The 19,569-nt window shown below is 42.8% G+C and overlaps 1 protein-coding gene across 16 annotated transcripts in view; it reads left to right on the plus strand.

Moving 5' to 3' along the window:
* The first annotated feature begins 993 nt into the window (after window positions 1-993).
* EXOC6 (exocyst complex component 6) overlaps window positions 994-19,569 on the plus strand; it is a 193,710-nt gene continuing 175,134 nt past the window's right edge. For 8 of the 16 annotated variants that reach the window (XR_015155644.1, XR_015155645.1, XM_086378602.1 and 5 more), the window contains exon 1: window positions 4,398-4,674. Coding sequence is in view for 11 of the 16 variants with exons in the window: in XM_086378602.1 (XP_086234728.1) it covers window positions 4,559-4,674 (116 nt within the window). In the remaining 5 variants the exon portion in view is untranslated. Of the gene's footprint in view, window positions 1,150-4,397; window positions 4,675-17,788; window positions 17,982-18,201; window positions 18,457-19,569 lie in introns of those variants that run through there. The other 8 variants (XR_015155646.1, XM_086378603.1, XM_086378606.1 and 5 more) reach the window with 3 other exon arrangements.

Below are 19,569 nucleotides of genomic sequence, written 5' to 3' on the forward strand. Positions count from 1 at the left end.
AAGAATGGAGTAGGAGTGAAAGGGTGGAACTCAGATTTCAGCTCTGAAGAGAACTGAGAACCATTTCTCTTGGTGAGGATTGTCAGGCTAGTCCACCTCTTTTGGGTACCTTCTACCTCTCAGCCACCCCTGCCTTGCCCCCAGGCTACCAGGTAATTCCGAGAGACTGCAAATTGCAAAAGGGGCACCTGTGCCAGTGACACCCATGAGCATAATGTTTCCCATTGGTGGTTCCAATGCAGTGTTAGGAGGTGGGATTCCAGTTTTGGTGAGGGATGGATGCAAAAAACTGACCGAGATTTTTTTTTTTTTTTAGTAATAAAGTTACTTTTTAAAGAAGAGTCAGTTTCTAATTCTAGAGGGTTCCTAGCAAATTAATAAAACAAAGACTCAGTCACAGAGAAGAAAAAAAAAATACTTACAAAGGGGCCCAGGATCAGGGCATAGCCTGGTGGTGTGTCCCCAAGATCCAGTTGGAGCTAAATTTCCCAACCTCAGCACTACTGGCATTTGGGGCTAGATAATTCTTTGTTGTGGGGGACTGTACTGTGCATTTAGCAGAAATTCTAGCCTCTGCTCACTGGATTCCAACCCACCTTCAGCTTGAGACAGTCAAAAATGTCTCCAGGCATTACCCTATGTTTGGGAGAAGACAGAATCACCCAGTGAGAGTCACTGGCCTAGAGCTACGTACTTGTCTCAGTGGTCAGACTTGACTCCAGAGAGTAGAAGAGTCTGAGCTGCAGCTGGGAGGTGGGGCTAAAGGTTGAGACTGGGAACATTCCAGTCATACTCCCCATTCTCTTTCATGGGTATCTTGGAATATGGCTGTTTAAAATTTTTCCATTACCTCCCTTTCTTTTCCTTATTTGGTGAATTTGTTGTCAGCGCTATGGGATAGGGGAGGTTGTTTTCCTGACTGTTTCTCTTGGGAGGAGATTCTCTTCTGTTCATTCAATCTGTGCTGACTTCCGGCAGGAAATGGCACTCAAGGAAAGTTTTGAATAAAAGGAAGATGCTGGTTTAGTCAGTGGAAACAGGAAGTTGTAGCCTGCCTCTTACAAGGCTTAGAAGAAAGTAAGAGGCAGAGAAAAAATTCACTTAACCAAAGTGGGAGGAGCAGAAGAGAGCCGGGTGCGAGTCGAGGAGGTATGGGGAGAGTTGAGGGGCGGATGGAGGCAACCAGGAAGACGTTGAGTCTCCTGGTGGGGTTGGCTATACAGGAAGAGAATAACAGCGCTATGCAGTAGGAACAGGGTCGGGCAGTAACTATGAGTCAAAGCTATTGTGGTTTGTTAATTATACTACTTTACAGTGTAACACTGTTCTAAAAATACTCTATTTAAATTAACACAATTTTATCACTATTTGTATTAAAAGCATATGCCTACATTACCGAATCCCCTTGAGTAAACAAAGAGAAAAGGAGAAAGCAGATGTAGCAAAATGTTAACAATGGATGAATCAGATGAAGGTTATCTGATATTCTTCTTGTAATTCTTCTGTAAGGTTGAAAATTTTAAAAATAAAAATTTGCATTATTTGGGGATAAAAGTCAATTTTTTTAACTATGTTATATTTAAGGCTGGGTAGACGGAGGATCCTGGCAGGCTGCAGTCCAGGGGGTCGCTAAGAGTTGGACATGACTGAGCGACTTCATTTTCACTTTTCACTTTCCTGCATTGGAGGAGGAAATGGCAACCCACTCCGGTGTTCTTGCCTGGAGAATCCCAGGGATGGGGGAGCCTGGTGGGCTGCCGTCTATGGGATCGCACAGAGTCGGACACGACTGAAGTGACTTAGCAGCAGTAGCAGCAGGTCATCACGGGTATATGTTCATGAGTATGTGATGTGGCCTCACCCATGTATTTGTTCTCTACAATATAGTAAAGTGATGACCAATACTGTCTCATGACCAGAATGATTTCCCATCATGAATTTATGTGTTCTCACAGTCTGATCAATTCTATCTGGAAGTCTCAGCTTTTTGCATCATTTGGACCAAACACATCCTCATAAGGCAGAACTACCTCTTAGCCTGTAGTTTTGCTGTCCATCTTTCATTCATTCAGTGAGTGTTTCTTGAGCACTTACAGGGCAATGCATTAAGTATTAAGAGAAATACAAATATAAATCAAATAGACATTCTGTTTTTAGATAATCTGATAATTTGGTATAAATTTAAAGTGAAAAGTGAAAGTGAAGTCACTCAGTCGTGTCAGACTCTTTGCAACCCCATGGACTGTAGCTTACCAGGCTCCTCCATCCATGGGATTCTCCAGGCAAGAGTACTGGAGTGGGTTGCCATTTCCTTCTCCAGGGGATCTTCCCAACCCAGGGATTGAACCTGGGTTTCCCGCATTGTAGGCCGATGCTTTACCATCTGAGCCACCAGGGAAGTCCATAAATTTAAAACCTTGCACATAAATGATTTTTTGATTTTTTTTTCTAAGAAGCTCTGTTCCTTTTCTTTTTTTTAATATAAATTTATTTATTTTAATTGGATGCTAATTACTTTACAATATTGTACTGGTTTTGCCATACATCAACATGAATCCGCCATGGGTGTACATGTGTTCCCCATCCTGAACCCCCCTCCCACCTCCCTTCCCGTACCATCCCTCTGGGTCATCCCAGTGCACCAGCCCCAAGCATCCTGTATCCTGCATTGAACCTGGACTGGCGATTCGTTTCATATATGATATTATACATGTTTCAATGCCATTCTCCCCATATAAATGATTTTAACACAGACAGAAAGTTACTGTTTTGTGTCAGGTCTTGAAGGAGGCCATGATTACTTCCTCTTGGAGGAAATGGTGTATGGCATATTCCTGGTGCATTTCTTCTACTCTGCCAAGGAGGAAAACTAGGGTTTAAGAATTGAGCCTGTTGGTGGGATTGATGTGAAGAATGCTGCACTGGTTTGCTATTGCTTCATATAATCCATCACTTAGTGGCTGCAAAGAACCATCATTCGTTGTTCTTCCTGTGTCTGTGGGGATGTGGGGCACGGCTGATCTGGCCCAGGCTGGGGTGAGCAGCTCTGTATCAGATGCTGCAGTTGGATGGGAAAATGTGCTTCTCTCTGCAGTTGTGTGGATCCATGGGGATGGCTCTGCTTCATGTACCTCTCCTCCTCCTTGGACCAGCAAGCCAGCCAGGACATGTTTTTCTCAGGCAATGGCAGAGGTGTAAGAGGGCAAAGAGAAACATGTTTGCAAAGCCTAGGCTTAGAGCTCAAGTACTGCTACTTCAGCTCATATATCATCGGTCAGCAGGAGTTGCAGGGCTAGGCCCTAAGTCTTGGAGCATTAAGGGACACTTGGTGAGGCACTGGCAAGGGTATGGATGTAGGGAGAAGTGAAAAACTGATGCAATTGACAACATATGCTTTGTGATTACATGAACAGTACATTCTGAGGAGAAAGAATTTCAATTTCTTTTCACATCGGATAAAAACTTAAAAAAAATAGACTCATATGGAAGAATGTCACGACTCATCCCTTTATTTATTTTGGCTGCATGGCATGTGGAATGCGGGATCTTGGTTTCCTGACCAGGGAGTGAACCCATGCCGCCTGCAGGGGAAGCGTGGACTCAACCACTGAACCACCAGAGAAGTCCTGTTCACCTTTGAAATATGCAGTCTGTGGCGCTGGGCAAGAGCTCATGAGGTTAAACTCAGAGCTGAAGGCGGTCTGGCACAGAGTGCAATGGGAAATTTGTGTCTATTTACTTTTTTAGGCCTACCTGGGGCTATCTGTTGTCCACATTTTCCCTTGATATTCTAGGCCTCTACTCCTTGCATGCATTCTTCCTCTCAGCAGCAACCAGCCCTCTTCAACCTCCTGGCATCTTCATGCTTTTGCCCTTCCCATCAAAAGGATGTAGCAAACTCACTCACAGTCAGGCCTAAGGAACTGATAGGGATAAAATACAACCACTTCCAGGAGCATTTGTATTAGAACAGGAGACAAAAAAAAAAAAAAGGAATGGATCCATCATGGCCGAACTTCACCCAGCAGTGAAGAGTGTGGAGAAATGAAAGAGATGGGGTACCAAAGTGCTTGCCCAGTGACCTCAAAATCATACCCGAGAGGACTGTTTTTTCTTGTTGTTATTTTTTTGAGTTCGTGGGAACAAGGGTAGAGTTGCAGGAATAACTGAGAGTATAACTTTAATCACATACGTAGCATAAACAACATTAAAATATGTGCCCCAACAAGTCAATTGTCTTTCATAACTTTTTATAGTGTAATTGTTCTAATTCCTATCAAAGTTTGCGGTTACTGTATTTGAGAAACAAGTAAATAAATACAGCAGGCATCTGGCAGGAACTTTCTGAACTGTGTCAAGGTTAATAATAAGTAAAATGTTATAAGTAGAGACAAGACAGCAACAGCTGTGCAACATTCTTGGAAGCAAGGATTTCGATAGCATGAAGTCAGACAGTGAGCTCAGTTTTTGCTGCTACTCTGGCTGGACAGAGAGACCCTGTGGTAATTATAATACAACTACATTTCTCTTATAAAGTACTGTCTTACATTAAAAAAATATGATGTCTGCAGCTGGAAAATCAGGAGCAATGTTGGAAGAAGACCCAGATCAAACCTATGAGAATGTGCTGGCTGAGATTCAGTCTTTTGAGCTGCCCATTGAAGCTACTTTAAGGTAGGGCTCCTTTATATTTTGCTGTTTCTTCTTTGGTGGTGATAAAGTAGTCTTATTCATGTCTTTTATACTTTTCTCTATAACAATAAAAAATAATTTTTGAGAAATGATTGCAATTCTATATACACCTAATCTCGAAGTTTTATCCTTAGAGAAATGACGGTGAATAAATTATCCACATTGTTTGTATTATATTTGTTTCATGATTCATCACCACAAGGTTAAAAAATAGAAATGACTTTCAAGTGATCAAAAAGGGCTGCATGCCAACTCCAAATAGATATCCCATCTTATTTACATCAGGTTTCACTTGTTATCTCTAAAATACTGCTTAGTGAAAAATACAGAGAACAATTAGTCGTATCATTGAAACTCATTTATATTTGAGTGGATGTGGATGTGAGTTGTAGGAAAAAACACAGAATGCTTATTTGTGTTGTTGCTGCTCTTGGGTATATGGGGCGTTCTCGGATATGTATTTTTTATTTCTACAGAAGATTAAAAAATAGTTTCTTTGGTAAGATGAGGATTAATTTGCATAGTTCAAGGACAGAATTAAAATGAAAGACATATATCTCTGTGTTAAATGTGCAGTTTAAAAATTTTCATTCTTTTTGACTGCCTGCTTGTATCTGACACTTAACAGTATGGGAACAGGATGGCAATCTCTGACTGTGATAGTGACAGTCAATAAATATTTGTTGACTAATATTTGTAGATTAAGTGAAAGGATTTTTTTTTGGTGTTGTCTTTTTAGTCTCAGAAAGATCCAGGAGCAGATATGTTTAAATCTAAATTTAAATTTGATTTTGCATTAAATGTATCCTGAATCTTTCCAAAGGGCCTAGGTAGGGTTGGGGGTATTGGAAGCTATTGGTATTTATTGGTTGATTCTTGATCAATATGTAGGTACAGTAGAAAAATAATTACAACTCCATTTATAACTGTTACTTATACCTTCATTTTATCTGAGCATCATGGACATCCATGAATAAGGGCAGGTGTTTTTTATCCTATTCAACAGGTAGAAAAAAACCAAAGCTTTTCGCTAATGGGAAACTTGGTAATTTTTCCAAGTGGAACATACTTTATACTGTACCAGCACCTTCTAAAACCTGTGCATCTGCCTGGTGGCTAGGTCAGAAGTCAAAGGGGAACACGAGAGGGGAATAAAGGGAGCCTGAAAAAGTGAAAGTGTTAGCTGTGACTGACTCTATGTGACCCCGTGGACTGTAGCCCACCAGGCTCCTCTGTCCATGAAATTCTCCAGGCAAGAATACTGGAGTAAGTAGCCTTTCGCTTCTCCAGGGGATCTTTCAGATCCAGGGTTTGAAGCCAGGTCTCTTGCATTGCAGGTGGACTCCTTACCATCTGAGGCACCAGGGAAGCCTGGACATGTGTTGATTACTGTGGCCTCTGCTGCCATTGTTGCTTCAGAGCCCTTAGTCTTCAACCCCTGATCCTCTCTACATCTCCCCTGGTCTCTCAGCCCTGGCCAATATCTACAGGCTTCATCCATCCTTGAAACTACCAGCTAGTCTTGCTGTGGTACTGGACCTGACTTCCTGTTTTGGTTCCTGGATGTGTCCTACCTTCTGTTCTGAGGGTAAATGTCCTGGGTCTTGTACTAGGTCTCCTAAAGGAAAGAGTCAGTTTAGATCTGCAGTCACAGCACTCTCCCATCATCACAGGAGCAGACACTGCAAACATATTTTGTCCAGGTGCTGCCTGTCACCACCCGTGGACCTAGATTGCCCACTGTTAGCTTCACAAAGAGCTCTGACTACGGGACCTCATGGACTGTGGCCCATCAGGCTTCTCTATCCATGGGATTCTCCAGGCAAGAATACTGGAGTGGGTTGCCTTTTCTTCTGCAGGAGAGCTTTCCAACCCAGGGATCGAACCCATATCTCTTGCACTGCAGGTGGATTTTTACCATCTGAGCTGCCTTGTGTACTGGGTCTGAGTTGTGGCCTGCGGGATCATCAATCTCCGTTGTGGCATGCAGGATCTGTAGTTGCAGCATGTGCGATCTAGTCCCTGACCAGAGGTCGAACTCGGGCCCCCTGCATTGGGAACATAGAGTCTTAGCCACTGGACCACCAGGGAAGTCCCCCAACAAACCTTTAATTGAGACAATATTCACCAAAATTCCTTTTCCTAAACAATTGCTGTAATCATTGATGAGATGAAGACTTCTTGGGCTGGCATTTGCCTTTCAGCACTTCCCTATGTATGTTATTGATATTCCAATGTCAACTATTCTGGTCCACTCCTCTTACAGAACATGTCAGCTCATGTGGCCAAATATGAGGGTTGGGAAATAAAGACAGGACTTCCATTTTGGCCAAACTGGAGTGTTTACTGTTTGATAATATGCCCTGAGATTTTCTTCCTTCTGGTTCTCATGGTTCCATTTCTTTATTAAATTGCACTCTTACTTCTGTCTGCCAAAATCCAGCCCATCTTGCAAGGCACACCTCAAATATTCTTTCTTCTGTGAAGTCTCTCTGATTCATCAACCACAGGTGAGTGCTTCATCCTTTGAAGCCCCAAAGAATTCAGGGCATTTATTCTGACTCATTTGGGTGTATGTAGGCTCACATGTATTTTGTGCTATAACCATTTTCAGGCTAAAGATTCCTGAGGGCACTATATATTTATATCTTAGTATCCTCTGCAGAAGCTTCTACCATACTTGACACACAGTAGCTAGATAAATATTTGTTGAACTAATTTGTATGAGCTTCTGAGCTAATGATAGTCTTAACAAGACAAAGGAAAAAAGGTAGTCCAGAGAGAAAGTCATCATTTCAGGGAATAAGAAAACGCAGAAGTATTTGAATAGATTTGAATCGTTATAAGTTCTAAAGGCAGAGAGGGTGGAAAAAGAGTTTGGCTGGAGGGAGACTGACCAGGAGGGCTACTCTGACCTACTCACAGGACCTACTCTGAGGCTTTGTGGAGCGACAGTGAAAGGAAGGTTAGGATATTGAGAAGATGGGGCTGGGAATGCAGGGGAGAAACCTCATACGTGGAAACTGAGGGAGAGAAAATACCCAAGAGCTCTCCTAGTTGTTCTTCCGTGTCACAAAAGAAAGGCATTTTCCCACAGACATTTTCTGTTTTAAAATCCCAAACTGTTAGTTAGCTTCATCTCCCTGCCCACCTTGTTTCTGAGGCCAGTGTTCAGATCAGGGTTAGATCAGGGGTTTGTTTCTCTAACAGGGTGAGCCCAGAGAGCTCAGGGATTCAAAACGCGTAGAAGAGTTCTACTAGCGTCATTTAAAAATGGCTCCACAGCCCTTCCTGTCACTCTCAGCCTCACCATCATCTGAGAGAATGGGTCTCCTCCACTGAGGAGTCGTGAGCGAGTTGCTGAGGTTGGGACTCAAGTCATCCAGCATCGTCAGTGGCCATCGTCTCTTCCACCTGCCCAGGCTTCCTTCCCCTACCTCCTGATTTCATACAAGGCTGCTCCAAGAGCAGGCTTCTCCAGGTGGCCCATCCTGTCTCCTGCCTGACCTCCCCACTGGGCTCTTGGGTCAGCTCCTTTGGTCTTCTTTCTGTTTTGGTGGAAAAGTGGAAAAGGATCAGATGATCCTGAGATCCTGTGTTTGTTTTCATCTATGTGTGAAATGAGACCACTGCCTGAAGTATTAAGTTTAAAGGAGAGATAGTTTTAGGGGGAGCTGAGACATTATATTTTTCCATGGTTTATTTGTATTGCCAATGAAATACCCAATAAAGACATATCAGGTAGCTCTAATAATTGAATTGGTGGAGAAGCGGTATTTGATGTTAGACATGCAGACAGTGATTGAATTTCAAAGAAAAGAGAGAAATGTAAAGAAAGATCTACAGCTAGTGCCTGGGTTGCCCTAGCTTGGCTTTGCTTTGGGCATTCAAAATCTCCTGGCCGACAGATTCTTGGTAGGCTGAAACTCATGAGCAGGTGGGGTCTGAAATTAGTTTTGCTGTCCTAATCCTTTTTGCCCTGGGCATCACTGTTTTTTATCATGTTACCGCCATATGGTAATTTCCACTAGATTTTCTCATTTGGTTTTATGATTTTTACTCCAGTTCCTCCATTTGGCCTAGACATGCCCAGCTCCTTGCCAGCTGCTCCCTCTAGGGGGCGTGCGTGTCCCTGGTAGGCTTAATGGCTGTCTGGAGCCATGCTTTAAGAATCTACAAGACTAGTACTTTTTGGGGCCTTATCCAGTATTACCAGCTGCCTTGCACAAGCACAGTTAATAGTTTTCAACTAGTATATCAATTCCAGTGCATTGGTAGTGGTTATATGAATCCTCATGTTGAGGGTGGTTCTGGTAAAATAGTGCTGGTGGCTACGGTCTTAGGACAGCACAGTAGCAGGACCCTAACATGTTTATGCTAGAACTTCCAGCTGCCAAGCCTCCCTCATTAGACCTGCCCCCACCATGGATATCCTCTCATAGCCTGGGCTCATGATGCCTCATGGGGTCCTGCATGTCTGTTGTTAGCCTCCTAGAACAGGTCCTAAAATTGTAACATGTCTGAACCGATTTGAGTTCAGAAATTTTTTGCAAGAGCTGAGACAGAGATAAAGAGATTGAAGAGAAGTGCAATGTTAGTGGGAGGTAGAAAAAGAGGAGGTATCCAAAGAAAGCCCTGCTGAGGGCTGGGAAAAATAGGAGGAAAAGGGAATTGTACATGATGACGTACCAGAAGAAATTTTTGCAATTGTTTTATGATAACATAATTGTTTTACACTTGTACTCACAGACTCTCTTTGGCTCTTTTCCAAAAGCTGAGCGTGGAGTTTTACCAGTTTAAGAGCAAACAGGATATTGTAGTTTCTTTGACTTTAATGTTTTTAAGAATGAAGATAACATGCTTTTAGGAAAGGAAATATTAAAGCAACAACAACAACAAAACACCAACAACCTAAACACAATAAAATCTTAGGATGACATACTAAAAAATATAACTGGTTATATTCAGCTGTAGAATTCTAGGATGCTCTTGCTGTTTTTATCTTCAGAAATGTAAGATTTCATAGAAATCTTATTTCATTAAATATATTGATTAAGATCAAAGGTATAACATTTATTAGTTGTTTGATTTTGGCCTTAGTTTCTAAAACTACAAAATGGGGATTATAATAAAACCTGTATCAAATGATTAATGTATATGAAGTGCTTAACACAAGACCAGCCTAGCACATTGTAAATGCTTGATAAATGTTAGCAATTATTATTATTATATTTAATTTACACTGGGATATACATTTCAGCATAATGTAATATATAACTTAGAGTGTTGAAGTAAATTAGCATTCATGACATTTTGAAATTCTGGGCAGGTGGGAAATACTGAATAATGTAAATTTTATTTTGGTTGCAAATATTTAAGGGAGAGAGGTATCCCTTTTTCAAAATCCTATTTACTAAGGCTTATATTTGATACTAATATAACATCATGACCTCATCTAATGTCTTATGGGAGTCGGGTAGTGTGCTGAATGTTGTGGATATAAAATAGAGTCCAAAGAAGGGCCTAATTATGACTGAGGCCTGCTATGTCTGCAGCACCCCAGGAAAGCTTGGGGTTCCTGATGACAGTGGGCTGTGTAGTTGCCAAATTTTCACTGAATACTTAAATGATTCTGTTAGCTGCTTGATCTTCAGGGAAACACTAGAGAGAAGTTAAAATTTTTTTTTGTATTTTGAGAACAAAGTATTCCAAGCAGGGAGATAGTTTCATTTATTTACAGTTAAGTGAATTTATTTGCAGTTAAATGAACTCTGGAGCCAGTTCAAATTTTGCCTCTATACTTATAGATAGAACTATTAGAAGGCTTATACAAGTTAGGCATTCAGTATATTTAACGTAGCAGCTCATACATGAGCCATACAATGCTCAGTCCTTCATTCAGTAAATAAATATCTATGGAGCATCTCCGATGTGGCAGACAGTGGTCAAGGATGGTCAGTAGTATTGTTGATACAGCAAATTCCCTGCCCAATCAGGAAATTCCCTGCTCCCAGGGAGCTGACATTTTAGTGAAGAGAGCTAAAAATAAATTAAAAACCAGTAATAAATTCTATGAAGAATAACAAATCAGGGTGAAGGATAGGGAGATCCAGGGATGCTATTTTACAAAAGTGGCCAGGGAGTAAATATCAGCTCTTATTATCATTTCATTACATTAGTTACATTTCTAAATCTTTTTTGCTGAGAGGAGAAAAAAAATAGGACAAGTGAGAGGAGAAGCAGAAAGGGCAACAGGCAATGAAGGAAAGCTAAATGAGGAAAGAGTGAGGAATGGAGATGTTGCACTGAACAGGATGAGGAATAATAATTAAAAAAACACACAACAATGAGGAGGAAAGAGAAGAGAAAATAGTTCATATTATAAGCCAGTGTTGGGGTTGTTGAGGAGAGATAAAAGAGAGAGAGAGTAGAATTCAGAGGAAATACTATTACTCTTTAATTGCTCAGTGGACTTTAAAATGTTTAGCTTTGCAATGAGCAAGTTAATGGTGCTTTCTGGACATCATTCTGAGGGCAGGACTAGTAACATAATTTACAGGACCAATGTGAAATGAAGATGGAGTCCCCCTTGTCCAGAGGATGGTGATGGCAGAGTATTAACCCAAGAGCAACTTCTTCAGCCCCACACGGATGAGCCAGCTCTGTCTGAAAGCTTAGCACAGATCCTGGCACACAGCAAGCTTTGAAGAAAAGCAACTGTTGAATGAAGAGAACCTGGGGCTAATTACTTTTGAACTTCTTTGAGGACCAGCCCATATTTCATAAAAACTGATTTTATTTGGCTTCAATTTCAGGTTTCCTTCTATTGTTCTCCCCTGTGGGATATGGAAGAGATTCCTGGACACAGTTTTGCAGCAGGAAGGAATCCTCCCAGACCTGGCAGGGCTTTGTTCACATTCTCTTGCACTTACAGACTGTGGCCACTTGGGGTCACTGTACCAAGGTAGACGCTGGAGGAACGCAGCTGTCAAGGCATTCTCCAAAGAGTGGCTAAAATGGAAGGCTTAATTGATTAGAGCCAATGAAGACTACCCTGTGTTCTGCATTTTGATAAAGTTCAGCAGTTATGTAGCAAAGGCTCTTAAACTCTTTAAGAAACATCTCAATGATAATAGCAAATTCTCAAGAGGTTAAAGATCAGGAAGTCTGATATGGGGTTCCTAGGAATGAGGAAGGGACTCTCTGTGGAGATATACCCTACCTCAGGAGACATGCTTTTACAACAATATAACACGAGAAGTAGTATTTGCATGTGGATTATTCATTTAACAAATAGTAACTGGGCTGGTGGTGAACAATACAGACATTGTCCCTGTGCCTGGAAATGAAGACAGACTCAACGATTTGTTTGCCACCATGGTGTGTGTCTCAGAAGATGAGCATCGTCTCCAAGGATGACAAAGAGGCACTTGACTTAGAAGCAAGATCCGGAGGGCTCACTAAAGTGGATCCAGAGCCAAGAGTCTAACCTAAAGACAAGGTCCTGGCTCCCTCTCCACAATAAGAACAACTTTCAGACAGTTTCCACCAATCAAGCATTCAGAGAAAAAATGAAGTTCAGGTTCAGAGAGCTCTGAAACAAAATTAGCCTATTTTGTTAATGATTAGGGAAAAAGGAACATTATTGTGTCTGTTTTTTATTTTTATTTTACCAAAGAGGAAGCTAAATTCTGGGCTTTTTGGTTGAATAACAAATGTCAGATAATCCTCACCTCCAATGCTTCATGTTGGATGAGCTCTGGACTAAACATTGTACATATATTATCTTCTTTAATATAATAGATAGTGAAAGAAAGAAAGTGAGGTCACTCAGTCGTGTTCGACTCTCTGCGACCCCTTGGACTGTAGCCTACCAGGCTCCTCTGTCCATGGGATTTTCCAGGCAATAGTACCGGAGTGGATTACCTAATAGATGGTAAAGGATATATTATATTATGCAATGGTAAAGAATCTGCCTTCCAATGCAGGAGATGCAGGAAATGTGGGTTTGTCTCTAGGTTGCAAAGCTTCCCTGGAGGAGGAAATGGCAACCTACTCCAATATTCTTGCCTGGAGAATCCCATGGACAGAGAAGCCTGGTGGGCTATAGTCCGTGGGGTCACAAGGAATTGGATGCAGCTGAGCGACTAAGCACACACGAGCACATCTTCCTTAATCCCCACACCGCTTGGTAAGCCAGGGAGTTTTATTGCTCCCAGTTCACACTTGAAGAAACTGAAGCAAAGACAAGTTAAGTCCTTTTACAGAGGGTCCCACATTTAGTAAGATACGAATTGGAATTTGAACCCATTTAAATGCCAGACCAGGGCAGCAACATTCTATAGCCTCCTTCTGAGGGAGGGGCTTTCCCGAGGTTGGTTATTAGTCTGTAGACAAGTGGCTCAAAGTATAAATTCTTAGTGACTAAGATTTTATTTACAGATTAAACCCTTACTTTGCTGATTAGTTTCCTACTGGACACAGAGTACGTCTCCTGCCCTGTCAGTCTTCCTGGTATCTTTTCCCTCCCAGGAGTCCTGAAGAGAAATTTTGGGTGGATTTCTGGAAATCAATGTCCACTGCTCCCCAAATAACTCACCAAACATGTGCAATCTTCCAATGTGCCCTACTATCCCCAGCCTCCTCAGACCAGACTGACAGTCATTTATTCCTTGGGTAAAACAATATCAGAACAGTCTTCTTATCTGACTTTTTTATTAACAGGAAAAGCAAGAACAGCTTATTAGCTCCATCTTCTCCAACTCACTAGCTATGTGGCCTTGGACAAGTGAGTTAATCTCTCTAAGTCTCAGTTTCTCCAAATTAAATTGGAAATAGCAAGAGTACCCCAAAGGCTGAAATTAGATTTTAGTAAAATTAGTACTACCTTATTTACCAATAAAATTATGAATTAGTAAGGGTTAAATTAGATAATATAAAAGGCTTAGAAAATAGTGCTCAGTAAATAGCTATTAAGATTATTTTGGTTTATAGCTGAAATTCTTTATTTTGGAGACTTTTAGAAATGTAGCCTTTATTTTTTAAAATATTTATTTATTTGGCTGCATCAGGTTTTAGTTGTGGTGTGTAGGCTCTCTGTGGTATCACACAGGGTCTTTCGTTGAATGGACTCTCCAGTTGTGACATCAGGGCTCAGTAGTTGCCACATGCAGACTTGGTTGCTCTGTGGCACATGGAATCTTAGTTCCCTGACCAGGAATCAAACTCACACCCCCTGCGCTGGAAGGCAGATTCTTATCCATTGACTGGACCACCAGAGAAGTCCCTAGATATGTAGCACTTTAGGCCTTTTTTCACATTAATGTGCATGTTATATCTATGTCCATAATTAAAATTTACATAGTGAGCTATTTAGGACATTAAACTTTAAATTCTTACCCAAAAACTTCAAGTACTAACCGATCTACCAGAAGTCATAGAGGGAACCAGCTAGAGCTGTTTTATAAGATGTGGTAAATGGACTTCCTTCCATCTTAACTTGAATTAAGGGGAAGAGACTGCTACTTAATGCTGAGGTAATCCCTATGGGCAGGTGTTGAAACAGGTCAGGAGTGAGGAGTATGTAAGTAGGGTTGGTTTCCCAGGGCAAGGGCATTTAGAGCTGGGTTTGGATAGATTGCATCAGGGTTGGAGAAGAGAAGAGGGGAAAGGTCTGGATAATGAACACTGTAAAGAAATGCCCCATTAGAAGCTGATTGCCAAATAAGAAGCTGGCTTCTGTCATATGTCCTACTCTCCTCACCTTGCTTTACTCTTTAGAGCAATGAATTCTGGTCCTGCTCATCATCTGAGCTAAGATAGCTTGCCTTTTCCTGCAGAGAGAACTGGCTCTCTGTTCTCTTTGTAGGACACCATAAAATTTGTCCTCAGATCTTATGTTTGGTTTCAGGTTCAGTTTTCAAAAGGTTTATTTTTCCCTCTCAAGAGCTGAACCTGCATCTCAGATGTGCTAACACTGGATGATGGTGCCTCAGCAATTGAGGACTCAGTCTACCAAGAAAAAAATTTGTTTCTTTTGTCTTACTACTCAATAAAAAGCAATTGGGGGAAGGGCCAAAATGCTGGGGTCTGGATACAGGGATTTGACTTGACCCAAGAGTAAAATTTTAAATAACCAGAGGAATGGGTGAAGTTTATGTATATATATAAACTATATACCCTCTAACAAAAGCCCGTAAGTATAGTTTCTTGCAGTGAAACTCTGATGGTGAACCTCAGGGAATTTGAGGTAACCTTTTCTGTTTGTGTTGCACATTTCTATCAAGGCAACTGAATATACCACATTATAAGATGTGATATTTAATGTCAACTGTATAAAGATCAAGTTTGAAGAAATTAACTTTTTACAATTTAATATTGTTCTAATTTCTAATTGTTACCAATAATGGATTAATTAAACTCTGGCCTTAGGCTCAGATGTGTTTGGAACCCCTTTCTAAGTCATCCTGAACTCTTTTCAGTGGCTTCAGAACTTCAGCATTGTCTGGTTTTAAGACCCCTCCAGCTTTCTCTCAGCCACGTGCAGAACTCTAGGCGGAACTATAAGAAATTGGAAAGCTAAAACAAAAGGGGGGCATCTCTGAACTTAAGGACCTTAACATGATATGAAAGTGCTGGTGGACTTGGGAAATTTTTTTTTTCTGTATGTTTTCACAGCTTGAGGAAGTGAGATTTCCCAGGGAAGATATGGGTTCTCTTGTACTATCAAGACAGTGGAAATAGGGACTTCCCTGGCTGTCCAGTGGTTAAGAGACTCTGCCGGGGGTGTCAGTTAGATCTCTGATTAGGGAACTAAGATCCTACATGCCGCCCAGTATGGTTAAAAAAAAAAAAAGACAGTGGAAACAGGCTTGTGATAGGGTTTCTTGGTAGAATAAACATATGGATGTAGCAGAGCTTTTTTGGTCTTTCAAGTTAGCCTGCACTGAAGTCAGCCATGTATTTCTGTTCTGTGTCAACAGTACAAAAACAAACAAAATTCAAATTATAAGAAAGAACCAATCAAAACAAGTGCTCACTATTAAAACAGTTGTTCGTAGAGTGGATAAATGGGCTAACTTCAACCTAGAGTTAGTGAGAAGGTTTTATGGATTAATTAAACTAAGCAACAGCAACAAGAAGGAATAGTTCTTGTTGCTGTTGCTTAGTAGCTAAGTTGTATCTGGCTCTTTTGTGACCCCGATGGACTATAGCCCACCAGACTCCTCTGTCCATGGAATTCTCTAGGCAAGAACAACTGGAGTGGGTAGCCATTTCTGTTTCCAGGGGATCTTCCTGACCCAGGGATCGAACCTGCATCTCCTGTATTGACAGGTGGATTCTTTACCCCTGAGCCACCTGATTCCTTAGGGAAATCTTTATGAAGGAGATTAAATTTGAGTTGAAATTTCCAAGGAGGACAGAAATTTCAGATTAATAGGAAGAAGGACATTTTTATATGTTAGTAAAGTTTATTGGGACCTTACTATGGTCCCAATAGGCAGAATAATGGTTCCCCCTAAATTTCCACAATCTAATCCTTGGAATCTGTAAATATATTACCTTACATGACAAAAGGGATATTGCAGGTATGACTAATGTTAAGACCTTGAGATAGAAGATTCTCCAGAATTACAGTTGTGTCGAACCTAATGCCATGGGTCCTTAAAAGCAGAAAATCTTTTCTGGCCTAGGTCAGAGTCAGAGGGAAATATGACTATAGGAAAATGGTCAGAGAGATGCAAAATTTCTGACTTGAAGGACTGAGGAAGGGGGCCATGAGCCAAAGAATGTGGGCGGCCTCTGGAAGCTGAAATACATAAGCAAATAAATTCTCCCCTAGTGCCTCTGGAAAGAACACTGTTGTGCTGACACCTTATTTTTAGCCCAGTGAGACCCGTATTGGATTTCTAGCCTATAGAACCATAATAAATTTGAATTGTTTTAAGCTAAGTTTGTGATAATTTGTTACAGCAGTCATAGAAAGCTAACACAACATGGGACAGCAAAATGAGGTCATGACATGAGGAAAATGACTACCATGGTCATTTTCAGATGGGGAAACTTAACTATAAAGGGACTAGGTTCTGACAATGTCACCCAGCTGTAGAGTGAACGACTAGGGGATTAAATTGAGCACACCCGTCTTCGGAAGTCATGCTTTTAACTGTTCGGCAGGATTTTTGTAGGAGGAGGATGGAAGTAGTAAAAGCTTCTAGAAAAAGTTCTCTGGAGTGAGTTACACAGCTGTATAATAAAGAGCTTGGTTGACTCAAAGGGACATGCTGAGCTCTGGATTAACGGAGACCAGAATAGTTGTCCCTCAGGGCTAGGTTATGTACTCTCTTTCTGGTTAATCTTCCTCAGTCGCTGATTTGATCATGACAAACTGGTTTACTCAGCAGTCCCATAAACAAGACTCTTCCAAGCACCTGCTTGTCCTTCCCATCTCTCTGAAGCCCACTTCTCTCAAGGGCTTCCCCACTTCATCCCAGCCACAGCAACTTGGGGGCACTTGGGTTCAAGGACTTTGGCATGAAATCACACACTGCTCTGGGTCTTTCTTGTATCTTTGCCATAAAATGTCTTCGTTTTACGTCATTTACTTTTTCTGGCGCTTATAATTTATTTCCAAGTAGACTGGCCTCTGTGAACTTTCCGCGGGGCAGGAACAGGAATCCACTCAGAGCGGTCGTCCTTGTTCGCCAGCTGGGTTCTTCTGGGTTCATTCCTAAAACAAATCTTACTCCCACATACCATTTTGCTTTTCTTGATTTTTCCTTTCTCTGACCCTCCACCACCCATGCCTCCTCGGTAAACATTCCCGTAGCCTTTATTGTCGACCTGCCTCATTACGAAATAATCCCAAGTGCTAGCACAGGGTCTGAACACAGAATACAGGGATCTATGCTTTTAAGCAGGGCCAATTACTAGACAGCAACTAGGGGGCCAGTACCGGGCGAGAGTTGGAGGTGGCCCGTTTCCACTCCGCACAGCGGCCGGCAGCACCTGGGCCTCCCCCAGGTGTGGGGACAGTGACCCGGTCGCGCGCCCGTGCGCGGCCTTCCACGCGCCCCAGCGCCGCCCGCCCCGCCCCTTTCCCCGCCTCCTCGCGCTCGCGCCACAGGTTGCTCGCCCCCGCGGTCTGCGCGGCGCCGCGCCTCGCCGGCTCCTCAGCTTCCAGCCAAGATGGCGGAGATCGGCGAAGGTCCGGGCACCGTCCCAGAGCACGAGCGGATCTTGCAGGAGATCCAGAGCACAGACACCGCCTGCGTGGGGCCCACCCTCCGGTAAAGCTCTCATCCTCTCGGGATCTCTGGCTGCCCTCTTCGGCCGCTCGTCAGGAGGCGGGCGAGTTTTCCGCCGTCGGCCGCGCGCGAAGCGGCCCGACAGGTGGTGCGCGAGGAGGCGGGCGGCCCGGCGGGGGCCGAGGCGCAGCGGGCCAGGACCTGAGCCCGGACCCGGGCGGGGCGGCACGGGCGAGTGCACCTGTCCGCGCGGCCCGCCTCAGCCGCGGGAGCTGTCACTGCGCAGCTGGAGGGTGTGGCTGCCACGATGCCTGTGACCCCGGGAGTCGAGGCACCGCCCCGTTTTCGACGCCCCGCCCCGCCCTGCCCCGGCCGGGGCCTGGGGTCTCGAGAACGCGCTTGGGGCTTCCCGGCTCGCGCGGCGCTCCGGGGCTGAGGGCGGCTCCGCCTCGGGCGTGCCCGGGACGAAGGTGAAGTGCCGGCAGACGGCAGGACAGAGGTGCCGACTCGCGCGCAGGTGGAAACGCTGGCGGGCTGGGCTGCTTAGGGCGTGGGAGAATTGAAATTGAGCGGGAGTCGCCGGCACCATTCTCTATACTCCGGCGCCGCCAGAGTGGGCGAGGAGGGAGCGTGGGCGGGAGGGGAGGGGCTGGCGCTCAGGAACGCGCTGATGTGACTGATCGTGACCGTGCGCTCGCCCGGCAAGCCTCTCTGGAGTCTGGGAAGCTTTTATTTATTTGCGAATGTTTAATTTTGCATGCATTTCCCCGTTCATTTTAAAAAGAATCTCCACCGTTTAAAAATAGTACAAGAACAATGACTATTCCAGACTATCTATTGCCCTAGTAAACCCAGGCACTCTAGTGATCCATTAGAGTGTTAGCCACTTTCTTCAAGATTGACTGCTCTTTAAATATAAGGCTTCATTTTTCGGTGTGATGATAATGAAATTATTATTCACTTAGGGAACTTGGGACTCACTGTGCTTTTGTCATTATGTGGACCTGTGGTTGTAGTGCAAAGTAAATCGACCTTGGCCTGAGACTACAGAGAACTGGATTCTTGGTTTACACTAGTCTTAGCACTGATGAAGTGTGCGGTCGTGGGCAAATCATTTAACTTCTCTGGACCTCGATTTTTTTATTTGTAGACAGGGGAGGGGTACGTGTTTAGATACCCAGAAAGCCCGGGAATTCAGAGACCTTGCCTATTTGTTCACTCCTGTATGCCTAAGCATGTAGTAGGTACATGATATATTTTTGTCACATGAAGGTCCCTCTATGATATAAATATGATTAGTGCATTTCCTTAATTTTTCAGTATAACACTTTTTATAAAAACTGCATTTGCTAATGAAAGTTGAACTCATACATTTAAAGGAAGCTTTGTTTTCCTCACTGCATGGTGAAACTGAAGGAGTATAGTGTGTGGTATAGTTATTACAACAGTCCATTTTTGAAAATAGTATTGATTAGGAAAGAGGTGCTTCTTCTTGAGAAAATGTACTAGGCGGGATCATTGAAAGCAGGTGAAATTAATTTAGAAGAAAAATTTTAACTACAGCTGACTTGAACAATATGGATTTGAACTGTGTGAATTCATTTATACCTGTAATTTTTTTAAATTTTAT

The sequence above is a fragment of the Bos grunniens genome, chromosome 26, assembly GCF_055505025.1.
Source record: "Bos grunniens cultivar Pamir isolate PY7600 chromosome 26, Bosgru_T2T1.0, whole genome shotgun sequence".
Lineage (NCBI taxonomy): Eukaryota > Metazoa > Chordata > Mammalia > Artiodactyla > Bovidae > Bos > Bos grunniens.